Raw genomic sequence first — 13445 nt, forward strand, 5'->3', positions numbered from 1 at the left:
ACTCTATCTCAATCCCATCCCCAACAACAACAACAAAAAAAGCTGGATGGTCTGGATTTAATTCCCTAGTACCTATATACAGCCAGATACACAAAATGGCATGTGCATCTTGAGTTTGTCTGCAATGGCAAGATGCCTTGGCATGCCCACTACCCCCACCTCCTGGCAAATAAATAAAATAAAATAATTTTTAAAAAGACAAAGGGATTATCTCTAGATGGGCAAACACCAACACAAGACAAGTAACATGAGAAACCAGGGCAAGATATCCCCACCAAGAATGCCAAGTCCCATAGTTGAAATCTCTAAGAAAACTACTTAGAGGAAACTCCAGACAAAGAATTCTAAAACACAAACTTTAAGAGGACATGAACAAGATAATCAACTATAAAAACTCAAAAATCACCTAAATAAATTCAGAGCAGGCATGAAAAAATGCCTGAATGAATTCCAACAGAACACAGTGCACTAAATGTAATGAAAAATTCAAATCAAAAACATGAAAATGGAACACAATGAAGAGATAGAGACACTGAAGAAAAAAACAAACAGAAATAAAAGATGAAATCATTAAATTAAAAAGCCACCAGGAGGGATGAGGAAATGGCTCAATGGTTAAAGGTACTTCCTTGCAAAACCTGATGGCCAGCCTGGTTTTGATTCCTCAGTATCCATTTAAAGCCAGACACAGTAAGTGGTGCATGCAACTGGAGTTTATTTGCAATAGCAGGAGGCCCTAATGAGCACTCACTCTCTATATCTATTTCTCAAGTAAATAAATAAAAAAATATATTTTATAAAAGCTAACTGGGTGGTACAAGCCTTTATTTCCTACACTCAGAAAACAGATGTAAGGGGATCACTGAGGGTTTCATGCCAGCCTAGGATTTCAGAATGAGTTCTAAATTAGCCTGGGCTAGTGTGAGAACCTATCTCGAAATAAAAAATCTACCAGAAAGCCATACCAATATAATAGATTATGTGGAGAACAGAGTATCAGAACTTGAGGACAAGGCCGAGGAAATAGAATGAGGGGCCCTAATCAATGGCAAGTAAAAAAAAAAAAAAAAAAAAAAAAAAAAAAGAGCAGAACATGAAAGAAATGCAGAACACCTTAAAAAGACCAAACACTGAAATCATAGGCATACAAGAACTTCTAGTCAATGGCATAAAAGTATTATAGAAGAAAAATTTCCAAATCTTATAAGATACATACAGAAAACCAAATCGACAGTATCACTCCCCTGCCAAAAAAATTCCCAATGTCACATTATAGTTGTAACAAAATAAGTAGAAAACAAACAGATAGTATTAAAAGCTGAAAGGGAAACAGCTTATCACTTACTAAGGTAAGCCCATCAGAACAACATCTGGTTTCTCAATGGAAAGTCTGAAAGTTGGAAGGGCTTGGAATGAAGTATTTCAAGTACTGAAAGACCATAGCTGTCAACCCAAACAACCATACTCAGAAAAATTCTCTCTCATAATAGCAGGAGAAAGAAAAATTTCCCATGATAAAAAACAGCTATATGAATATGTGAGTACTAAACCAGCCCTACGTAGAATACTGGATAGAACACTTTGCACTGGAAAGAGGAATAAATATACTCAAGGGGCTACAGGAGGTCAACAACAATAATCAAAACTAAATCAGTTGTAAAAGTAAATGAAAATCAAGAGAAAACCAAACTCCATAAAATTATCAACATGGCACAGATTGACTCACATATCCATAATAACTCTGTATATCAATGGAATCAACTCCCTAGTCAAAAGTCACGGGCTAAGAGGTTGTATTGGACAACACGATCCATTTCTTCAAGAAGCGCACCTTACAATCAAAGGCATATATCATCTTAGGGTGAAAGAATGAAAAAAATATATTGAAAGCAAATGGAACTAGGAAACAAGCAACTATAGCTATATTACTATCTGACAAAATATACTTTACCAAAAGTAATCAAAAGAGATTTTAAAAAACACTTATACTCATCAAGAGAACAATTCAAGTAGAGGATATTATAATACTAAACACATATTCACCAAATGCAGGTGCACTAAAATTTATAAAGAAAAATCTGCAAGATATAAAGTCAGACTTGCATCCCAATACAACAGTGGGCACTTTCAATACCCCACTATCATCAACAGACATCATCTAAAAAAAAAAAATGGACACTATACGTCAAATGGACTTTAGAGACATCTACAGAACATTCCACCCAAATGTCACAGAATACACATTCTTCTCAGCAGCACATGGAACCTTTTCTAAAATAGATCATAAACTAAGTCATAAAGCAAGTTTCCACAAATTTAGGAAAATTGGATTAATTCCTTGTATTAAATCTGACCACAATGCAATAAAGCTAGCAATTAACAACAAATAATACACAAATTCCTCAAGAGTAAACACACTATTGAATGGGCCATTGAAGAAATCAAGAAGGAAACCAAAAAAATCCTAGAGCTCCATGAAAATGCAAACACAACATGTCAAAAATGATGGTACAGGACTGGAGAATGGCTTGCGATTAAGGCGTTTGTTTGCCTGCAAAGCCAAAGGACCCAGGTTCTAGTCCCCAAGACCCATGTTAGCCAGATACACAAGGAGGCACGCCTGTCTGGAGTTTGTCTGCAGAGGCTAGAAGCCCTGGAGTGCCCATTCTCTCTCTCTTCCTCTTTCTGTATCAAATAAATAAAAATAAAATATATTTTTTAAAATGATGGTACACAATGAAGGCAGTCTACGAGGAAAGTTTATAGCCTTACAGCTCCAAATATATACATCCCAAAAGAAAAGAAACCTCAAATAAATAATGATCCATCCACGAGTTCAAGGCCACCCTGAGACTACAGAGTTAATTCCAGGTCAGCCTGGACCAGAGTGAGACCCTACCTCGAAAAACAAAACAAAACAAAACAAAACAAAACACAACAAAACAAAACATGATCCACCTGGTGGCTTTGGAAAAAAAAAAAAACAATCCAAACCCAAAAGTACTACACAGAAAAGAAATAATCAAGATCAGAACAGACATTGAAGAATTAGAAATAAAGATCATTTTTAAAAGTGATGAAACAAAGAGTTAGTGATTCAAAAAATAAAACAAGATTGAAAACTCCTAGCCAAATTAACCAAAACGAGAGAGGAGACCCTAATCAACAAGATTAGAGATGAAAAAGGAGATATAACAACAGATACCAATGAAATTAAGAGAATTATAATAACATATTTCAAAAGCCTATATTCTACCAAACTGGAAAATGTAGGAAAAAATGGATGAATTTATTCATACATATGATCTATCAAAGTTAAACACAGGCAAGATAAAAAAAATTAAATAGAGCTATAACAAAGCACAAGATTGAAGCAATAATTAAAAATTGCCAACCAGCCAGGTGTGGTGGCACATACCTTTAATCTCTGTTCTCAGGAGACTGAGGTAGGAGGATCTCCATGAGTTCAAGGCTAGCCTGTGCAAAAGAGTGAGTTCCAGGTCAGCCTGGGTTAAAGTGATACCCTGATTTAAAACAAACAAACAAGCAAATATCCCCTGACAAAAAAATTAGTCCAGGCCAAGATGAGTTCACTGCTGAATTTTACCTGAACTTTGTAGAAGAATTGAAACCATAGCTGTCAATCCATTTCATAACAGCAAAAAGGAAGGAATGCTTCCTAAGTCCTTCAATGAAGCCAACATTATACCAATACCAAAAACAGACAGAGATACAATTTAAAAAATTATAGACCTATATCCCTGACTAACTTAGATACCAAAATTTTCAACACAATTATTGCAAGTTGAATTCAGGAACACATTAAAAATATCACCCAGCTCTACCAAGTAAGATTATTCCAGGGATGCAGGATGGCTCAACATATGGAAATCAATAAACATATGATATAAATAGACTTAAAGATAGAAATCATATGATCATCTTCATAGATGCAGAAAAGGCCTTCCACAAAATACAATATCCCTTCATGATCAAGTCATTGGAGAAACGAGGGATGGAAGGATTATATCTCAACATTACAAAGGCCATATATAGCAAACCTAAAGTTTAAATCATAGTAAAATGGGGGGAAACTTGAAGCATTCTCACTAAAACCTGTAATAAGAGAAGAATGTCTACTCCCCCCAATTATTTAACATAGTACTTGAAGTCTGACCTAGAATGAGAAGATTAAGAAATAGAAAGGATACAAATTGGAAAGGAAGAAGTCAAACTAGTCCTATATGCAGATGACATGATTCTGTACTTAAAGACTCCACCAAAACTCTTATATATTTTTTTCTTATTTCAGTAATATGATTCTCTTTGGGGGCATTTAGAGTACTTAGATTTAACATAATTATTAAATATAAATGAAAGCATTAGGTTTTTAACTACTTTTTTCCTGGAGGCTAGTATCTGCCTCCAGTCAGTCAACTAGGGAAGTACTGATTTTGTCCTCTGTGTTTCTTTCCTCCTGCCTTTTTGTTCTTTGCTGCCTGGTGTCCAATATGGGAAAGTGTAATTGTTCAGTTCCTTTTTTAAGGTGAGATGGTAAATTTTATTCCTGTATTTATATCATGGCTGGAAGTTAAAGTGCTAAATAATATAATTTCTTATTAAGATTTGAAGGACATCTAAGAAGCTTTTTTAATGCACTTATTTGTATGGGTGTATGGGAAGAGGAGGATGTCAGTGTCTCTTGCCCAGCCACATGCACAAGTTTGGGCTTTTTAGACCTGGGTTTTTCTAGTGAAGCTGCTAGCTTAATGAGAATATGTATATATGCCCAAATAAATATTCTCTCTCACTCTTCCTCCCTCTCCCTCCCCCACACACCCCCCTCTTGCTCTCTCTTCTCTCTCTCTCTCTCTCTCTCTCTCTCTCTCTCTCTCACACACACACACACACACACACACACACACACACACACACTACTCGAGATGACAAATTTCTGACTATGGCTTGGAAGACCGGCTCTAATTGATAAACTACTTATATTCTCACAAACTGTTAACATAACTGCACCTCTCACGCTGAGCAGAATCTTATTAGCCAATTTGGAAATATTCAACTGGAAATTTTAACTGATTTTATTAAGATGAAAAATGTCTGGGAGCATAAAATCAGATAAAACAATTCTTAAGGGGGCTGGAGAGATGGCTTAGCAGTTAAGGCACTTGCCTGCAAAGCCTAAGGACCCATGTTCAACTCTCAAGATCCCACATAAGCTTGATGCACAAGGTGACACAAGTGCACAAGGTTTCCCATGCGTACATGGTAGCACAAGCTCTGCAGTTCAATTATAGTGGCTGGAGGCCCTGGTGTGCCAAATCTCATTCTCTCTCCCTCTCTCTCATACTCGCTCTCACTCTCTTGCATTAAAAAGGCCAGTCTTTTGGGCTTGCCTCAAAAAAAAAATACTTGGGCTGGAGAGATTGCCTAGTGGTTAAGGCATTGGCCTAAGAAGCCTAAGGACCCATGATCTAATCTGCAGGTCCCACATTAACCAGATACACAAAGGTGAGGCAAGCACCTGACCACTAGGTGGCCAAGCGTTTGGCATTCAATTGCAGTGGCTGAGGCCCTGGCTTTGTCTTTCTTTCACTCTCTTAAAAAAAAAATCTTAAGGAATACTAGAAGTAGTCCAGTCAAGGGAGATCTACATTCAGGTTCTTATCTGCTGCTGACCAGCAGTGTAGGCACAGTCTTCTCCCCTAATTCTGGCACCTCATCTGAGTCCTCATACATTTAAGCATTATTGTGTGAAAATTATGTTCTATTATATCACAGTCAACAAAGAATAAATCATTAGTTATACAGCACCCATCTCTAGAGTTCAGTTCAAGGCTTATAATTGAAATTCTAGTTACTTTGTATACATATGACCCATCACCAGGCAAAGCATCCAGAAACCCCTAGCTCAGTATTAGTAAACTTAACTTCTATAGTTCTAGGAAACTAATACTTCTTCACTGTCCTGTTTCTCACATATAACAAGGATTTTCCAGTAGCACATATCTGTTTATACTCAACATTCGCTCATTCAGCACATTTTTTCAGTGCCTCAGAATCCTGGCCTTCAAAGAACTCATAGGTGACATGTGTGATGACTCACAACTTTAATCTCACCATTCAGGAGAATGAGATAGGATGGTGTGAGTTGAAGGCCAGCCTGGGCTACAGAATGAATTCCAGGTCAACCTGGACTAGTGTGACACTGTCTTAAAGATACAACAAAACAGCGCTCACAGCTAATAAAAATATGGATGTAGAAGTTATAGGAATATTTTTAAAAATGGATAGTACACATTCAAATGAGACTTGTCTCCCTTTACCAGCCTCACTGGAAGGCAATGCATGAATTGCAACAGACCACTGGTTGAACAATCTTAGAGCACTCCTCTCTGGAGTGCCTTGAGGGGGCCTCAAGTATGTTCTTCTGAGCCTCCTAACTACTGACACTCTCAATGAAAGTAGACTGCCAAAACTTAGCTGGTGCCAAATTTAGTGAATAATATATGTGATCAGACTAAGTGGCTCAAAAATGGATATATAATACAATGAGAAAGAACTTATTACATGGTTTGTAAAACTGACTCTAAAGAGAACGTAAGGCCATGCACATACTAGGCAAGCTCTATTACTGAACTCTACCCCAAGCCCAACAGCAGGTATTTTGAAAACATAGCACCATGTTATCCACAGTGATCTAAACACATTGACTTTTCCAACACTGTCTACACACCTGGCCTTCTAAAGATCCTGTCTATCTCTTCCAAGACTCCATTCCTCATCTGACAAAACCCTATAATTTTCTCCAAAATCTGGCTTAAAAGTTACTATGGAACTTTTCCTTCCTGTTTTAGTCAGTAGCTCTGCTCTCTGTCTTTTGCATGACATTCAGCTCCTGTCTCTGTAATGCCTCACACTGCTAAATTTTAATTTCTGTTTGCATTTTTGTATCTTCCACTAGACTCAAGCATTGAGAGAGGGATTATATCCCATTTCATCTTGTAGATACAGAAGCTAACACGTGTTTTGGCATATGGAAACTTATCTGAAAGATGTTCCATGAATTCATACTGTAGGAGTTTGAATGTAAAGGGACCCAGAGCCTCAAGTATTTTTGATTAAGCTTGCTACTTAAGTCTCCAGCAGGCAGAGCCTGTGTCACTGTGGATGGATCTTGGTTCCAGCCCTAGGTGTGTTTTGAACTAGCCTGAACTCTGGCTGCTCTTTTTAATTGTTCTGTTGTAGATAAATGAAGAAGTGAGCCAGCTTCTAACACCATGATGAAGCTTCTCTGGAATCTGTTAGCCTGAAATAAATCCTTTCCTCCTATAAGCTGCTTTCGATCATGTGCTTGTCACAACAATGAGAAGGTAATTCAACAGAGATCTTAAATATACTTTGCAAACAATTGAAGGCAAGGTAACTGCTTTCAGTGAAGTATTACCAGCAATCACATTCACTTTTTTTCTGATTTCAAATGAGACAATATGACTTTAAAAGACTATAAAATGGCTTTAAAAGATGAAGCCTATGGGAAGTTTCCAAAGCCCATTGATTTCATTAGAACTACATGTATACATGCTCCCCCCCCCCACACACACACCCAAGAGGCATTTCTCCATGTTCCCACCCAGCACACCTGAGGGATGGACCACACTCCCATCAGGAACTCATGCAGATGGTTTAGAACACCTAGCAGAGCTCTCACAGTCTTCCAGGGCTGCACGGCTACCAGAGCTGAAGGGCGTTATTATTATTATTTTTTTTGGTATTTTTATTTGTTCATTTGAGAGTGACAGAGAAAAGAAGTGGATAGAGAGAATAGGTGCACCAGGGCTCCAGACACTGCAAACGAACTCCAGACGTGTGCCCCCATGTGCATCTGGCTAACATGGGTCCTGGGGAATCGAACCTCAAACAGGAGTCCTTGGGCTTCACAGGCAAGCACAACTATGGAGCCATCTCTCTAGCCCTGAAGGGCCTTTTCTAAGCAAGCCACTCTACGAAAATAGTAGAAAGTCCCAAGGTCCTGTTATGTGGTTAGAATACCCATTTAAGGCGCTGTGCTCTTGGAGCTCTATGTCAGAGAACACTCTGATTTACAGTTTTCAGATTCTTCACAGTTCTAGTCGTTTGGCTATTCTAAGAAGAGCACTCCCAAGGTGTTAGGAGGCCTCAGGCACTCAAGAAAATACTTTTTATTGGTTATTGTTTTAATAAATTTTAACCTGTATAACTAAAAAGCAACTATGAAGTCGGGCATAGTGGCGCTCACCTTTAATCCCAGCACTGGGGAGGCAGAGGTAGGAGGATCTCCATGAGTTCCAGGCCACCCTGAGACTACACAGTGAATTCCAGGTCAGGCTGAACTAGAGTGAGACCCTACCTTAAAAAACCAAAATAAATAAATAAATGAAAAGCAACTCTGAAAAGAAGTTTATGAACCAGTTCTATGAAAGATGGAAACAGGTAGAGGATCAGCTGGAAGCTCTGAATAACTGGGTGGTAAACACTTTTTTCAAGTTTATTTTTATTGACAAGTTTTATACATGTATAATATATAATGTATTTTGATAATAAGCACCTCCCATTACCTTCTCTTTCTCCTCACCCTCCCACTAAACCCCTACTTCCCAGCTACTCCCTCTTCTATTTTTATTACTCTGTGTGTGTGAGAGAGGGAGGGAGGGAGAGAGGGAGAGAGAGAGAGGCACACAGACCCACTGAATTTAATGAAGTTGCACAGTAGGGGGTTATTCACCAGAACACATCCAACTTAGCAATGGCTACACCACTGTAGAAAACTGTGTCCCCCCACCAAAAAAAAAATTTTGAATTATTCTGCCACTGTAATTTCTAGGGCCTCAGAAATACTGCAGTAGATTCTGATTCATTCACTACAATCTACAAGGTAAAACAAGAGAGCCGGATCCACAGCCTATGCCTTGGGAACCACCAAATCAAGTCTTAGCAGTCTTTCCCATCTCTCCACTAAAATGGCTACTACATTCTGAAGGAATGAAAGAGGAATAAAAAAGAGATGGACCACACACCGATACGAAAGCAATCATTGAAAGCAGCAGCTCAGACTGCTCTTATAGGATCTAGAGTTATTCATTTATTTCACAAATACTTATTAAGCCAAACATTACCTCATGCACACAAATTGCAATATTAACAGCCATGGTCTTGGCCTCACATGGATTAAATTTCACAGGGGAGAGAGATAAATCAAGCACAGGCAAATGCAAGGGCACAAATGCATGCTCTAAAGGAGGACTATGGTTTACTACAGAGGTACAAACAGGAAGAGGAAAACAACCCCGCTAAAGCAACAGTGTGTGTCTAAGCACTAGAGGAGGAGGGGCATAACACATTGGCTCAGAATTAGAGGTAGAGAAGGTGCTTTCCTGTCTCCAACCCTCAGTTTGCACTTTTGCCCACTTGCTGATTGAAAGACTTTCCTCAGCAGGGAAAGACATACAGTATCAAAAACTAGGTGAGCTCACAAGCCTAGAAACACCACTAGCTAAAAAAAAAAAATGAAGTTGTCAATATTACTTAGCTAATATCTTCTGGAAGTATCTGTCAGGTAGCACTGCTCTCTCCCAGTGACGACATCAAAAAAGAAATGGTGAAGTAAAAAACAGCCTTTAAACTTCTCATGGTAGAGATGCATTTTAATGCATGTAAAAATTAAGTGCTGATGAATATGTTGATGATTATTATTATCCCCTTCAGATACAGTATTTAATTATAATTTCTGGTTATTATTATGGGGGGATGGGAGGCTTAAAGAAAAGCCAGTGAAGCGTGTTATCAGTATAGCACCCTTTTGCTTTCATAACTCTTAGCCTATTAGATAATTTGAGCAATCACCTTATGGCTTCCAGATTATCTGTCACATAGCAAATGGAATTTTCTATTTATAAAGCACTTTACAATTAAACATTAATTTAGGTTCACTCACCTTGTGAGAGATTATGCTCATTCTACAGATTTAACAGACAGATAAGTGGGTTGCCAAGGACATGGAACAATCCAGCTTTGAGCTATCTTTCTCATAGCCCTCGGCAAACACGGAAGGTACACAAGGTATGTCCAGCAGAGCTGTGGTCCTGCAAACCAATCTTCCCTTCTAGGACAGAAGCAGGCCAAAGCACTTGAATGCTTGCAAGGCCAACAATAATGACTGCACAATGATAGGGACATTGACAAGCAAGACCATAACATAAGCTCAAAGACAATTAAGAGCACCTAAGACCACAATGGCTTCTGTGTAGTTTTAAATGTCACCATCGCTATGGAAACTGCACTGCAAACATACATGCTTTCTTTAAAAGTTTTCATTTCCAACAAGCAGCCAAAACAGTGCCCTCAGTGGGCTCCCACAGCTCAGCAATGCACAGTAAGTAGAATAGAATAAGTCCTTTATTTACCTGTCCTTTGCTCTAGGCTGGGATTGTCAAGCATAGGAAGTATTTAGTGTAAGAGCTAACTCTATCACATAAATGGTTTATTGAGTGCATGACTTCCGAGCTAATAAATAAAGGAAACAGATACACCCTTCACAGAGCAGTGAACTTAAGCTGTCAGTATCTTACACAGAGGTCAAAGAGAGGCAGAAAATCACTTGGTTCCGCGTGACCTAGCCTCCAATCCTTTTGAATCAGTTTACTTCCACAGACATTTCATAAGTGTCTACAGCATGTCAGCTGAGGTGGGTGCAGGTGCAATGGGAAGGAGAAGACCAGGAAGTGGTCGGTGCTTCGGGGAGCTCAAAGCCTGGGGAGAGAGCAGAGTTTTACAACACTTAGACAAGTGCAACAACAGTAGCTTTCTTCCTGAGGAGGCAGTGTCTCTCTCCTCTTTGCCCAGTGGATACCCCCAGTCTGAGACATAAGAATGGCAGTATCTACTTCCTGCAAATAAACGTACAATGAAGGCTGGGAAGAAAATACCTATGGAAAATAATGAATTTCACCCCAGAGGCTTGGTAAAGCTTGCCATACTCTTTGACAGCGACTCCAAAAACTCAAGTGCTTCAGACATCACTTGACCACAGAAGAAAGCAAACGGGAGATGAGCGTAAATGTAAGGAAAGACTCAAGGGCTGCAGGAACTAGAGGAAACAGCTGGGGTGTGGCGGGGGGGGGGGGGTCAAGTGAGATGGGCAGAGAATGGTACAGGGAAAGAGGACAGTCGGATGAGAGAAGATGGAGCCGAGACGAGGAGGAAGTTTGACTCCCAAGGAGAGAAGCCAGGGGACGGTTTCGCCTGGAGGACAGGGCTCTGAGACCGGCAACTTGGGCCACGGCCGAGTGATTCCTTGGCGCGGAAAGAAGAGAGTGGCGGGCACTGAGGCCGACCGCATCCCGGGAGAGCCGCCCGGGTCCTCGGCTTGCAGCATCACGGCCGCCGTGCCGCACCGCACGGGCGCCCGCGTCCGAGCCCCCGCTCGCCTTGTACTCCCGGAGGCACCACCAACGTCACCGTCTCACCTCGGATTGAAGTCCTGGAAGAGGCCCCTCAGGTTCATGGCGGAGAACTTCACCGTGCCGTCCCCGTCTTCCCCCGCCCCCCCGCGCCGCTCAGCCTACGCCTCACAGCGGGATCATGGTCTCAGCGCCAGCTGCGTCCCCAACGCCGCCGCCGCCGCCGCCACCGCAGCTGGAAGAAACCTGAGCCGCTGCCTCCGCCCCTTCTTCCGGCTTCCGGGCTTCCGTACAGAGGCCGCGCATGCGCTCTGGCCCCCGCCCAGTTCTCTGGGCCTGGCTGGCGCTGGCTCCTTAAACCCAATCGCGGAGGGAACTGCGGGGAGATAGAGATTACGAGAAAGAGGGTGCCAGGGGGAAGGGACAAAGAACCACATGGGGACCTGACTATGTGGAAGCCTGGAAGGAAGGGGCTATGCCTCCCAGGAGTCAGCCATGTGGTCTTCACAGACACCTGTCCCATGCTCCTACGCTCCCCCACCTACCTCCCCACACTGCCTTGGGATGGGTGTTGTGGCCGCAGGTGAGAAGTTGCATTTTGGTGCTCTGTCCCCAGGCTTTGCCTGTCAGATCTACCAGTGCACCTAATTTGCACATTAACTTCCAAGCCCCAAGTCAGCATGTCTAGATAAACTGGCCATCCCAATCCCACATTACCCTGCTCCAAAGTCATCTCCCCTCCCTGCCATCTTCTGTTCCTTACTAGGTGCCTGCTTTTCGTGACAGCAGGTCTATTTAGGGGAAGGTCCAAGCTAGAGAGATCACTGTTGTAACCTACTTCAGAAATGCAAGACTCCTGCCAAGACTTTGCGGTCACCTCAGACCTGGCCTTCTTCCACTTCCAGCTATCTTTCTTAGAAGTGCCAGGTTGATCTTCACTGGACAAACTTTTTAGCCTCAGTTTTTCTTCTGTACAAAATTGAGATGAGTAAACCTACTTTTTTAGCTGGTTAAGAAGTTCAGTGAGATGATGCATAATACATTGACCAATGAATACTAGATGCTCAAAAAAAGCTCTTAGTAACTGGTATTCTTCCAAGGGCCAGCACCTTGAAGGATTCTGTTTGCTTTTCTTATCCAAGAGCAATACAGTCTCATAGCAGGGTACTTAGTCTGCGATCTTCACTTCCAGCTGATTTAAGAGTTTCTTTTTTTTTCATGAGTGCAGCAATACCTTAAGTATTAGTCTGCTATCATTATGGATAATAGTCATACTTGCTACAATAGCAGTTTTATGAATGGCAATTTTGTGCTGGTTAGCCTCAGGGGAAGCTTAAGAGGATCACAATTGTGAGAACCATACTTTGCCACGATGTATCATCTTTCTTCTGAGAACTTAAAAACATTTCATAAGTGGTAATTAGGCTTCACAACACCCACAGGGAAATGGATATTATTATATGAGCTGGTTTATGCATGAGTAACTTGAGTGAAGCTTTCAGGGCAAAAGCACCAAGATCCTATCTCTGAAATTTTGACCCACCTCCCATGTCCATCCTCCAGATGATATCCAATGTGATCCCTGATGAGGTTCCCAATGAATATTACAATACAGAAGAACTAAAGCATAGATAAACTTATGTAATGTGTCCAATGCCACTGAGCCAGTGAAGGTAGAGGAGCAAAATGCAACTCAAGGTTCTATGAAATCTGCAGGCTACACTGCTAGAATATGGTGCCTGCTTACGAACAAAGTGGCCAACACCATGTTTTTCCTAGTGACCTTACCTCAAGTAGTTATCAAGAGGGAGTCTACTTGTTAGTTTCAACGCTTGAATAGCATGTTGTTCTCAATAGCTTCATGGAGAGTGGCCACGGATGGTGCTACTTTTCATGAGTTCTCAGATATGCTTGGACCTGACCACTGCCCTTCAGGCCCACAAATGTAATTTTAGCATTTACCTCTGGAGATGATTAGGCTATAGGGATTTTCTA

At 40.9% G+C, this 13445-nt stretch overlaps 1 protein-coding gene across 3 annotated transcripts in view; it reads right to left on the bottom strand.

Annotated features, from left to right (window-relative positions):
- Tmem185a (transmembrane protein 185A) overlaps positions 1–11634 on the bottom strand; it is a 30496-nt gene extending 18862 nt beyond the window's left edge. For 2 of the 3 annotated variants that reach the window (XM_004668935.2, XM_004668934.3), the window contains exon 1: positions 11517–11610. In XM_004668935.2, the coding sequence (XP_004668992.1) occupies positions 11517–11554 (38 nt within the window). In that variant the 5' untranslated portion in view covers positions 11555–11610. Of the gene's footprint in view, positions 1–10619; positions 10801–11516 lie in introns of all 3 variants that reach the window. The other variant, XM_045139833.1, reaches the window with a different exon arrangement.
- Positions 11635–13445: the final 1811 nt, after the last annotated feature.

The sequence above is a fragment of the Jaculus jaculus genome, chromosome X, assembly GCF_020740685.1.
Source record: "Jaculus jaculus isolate mJacJac1 chromosome X, mJacJac1.mat.Y.cur, whole genome shotgun sequence".
Lineage (NCBI taxonomy): Eukaryota > Metazoa > Chordata > Mammalia > Rodentia > Dipodidae > Jaculus > Jaculus jaculus.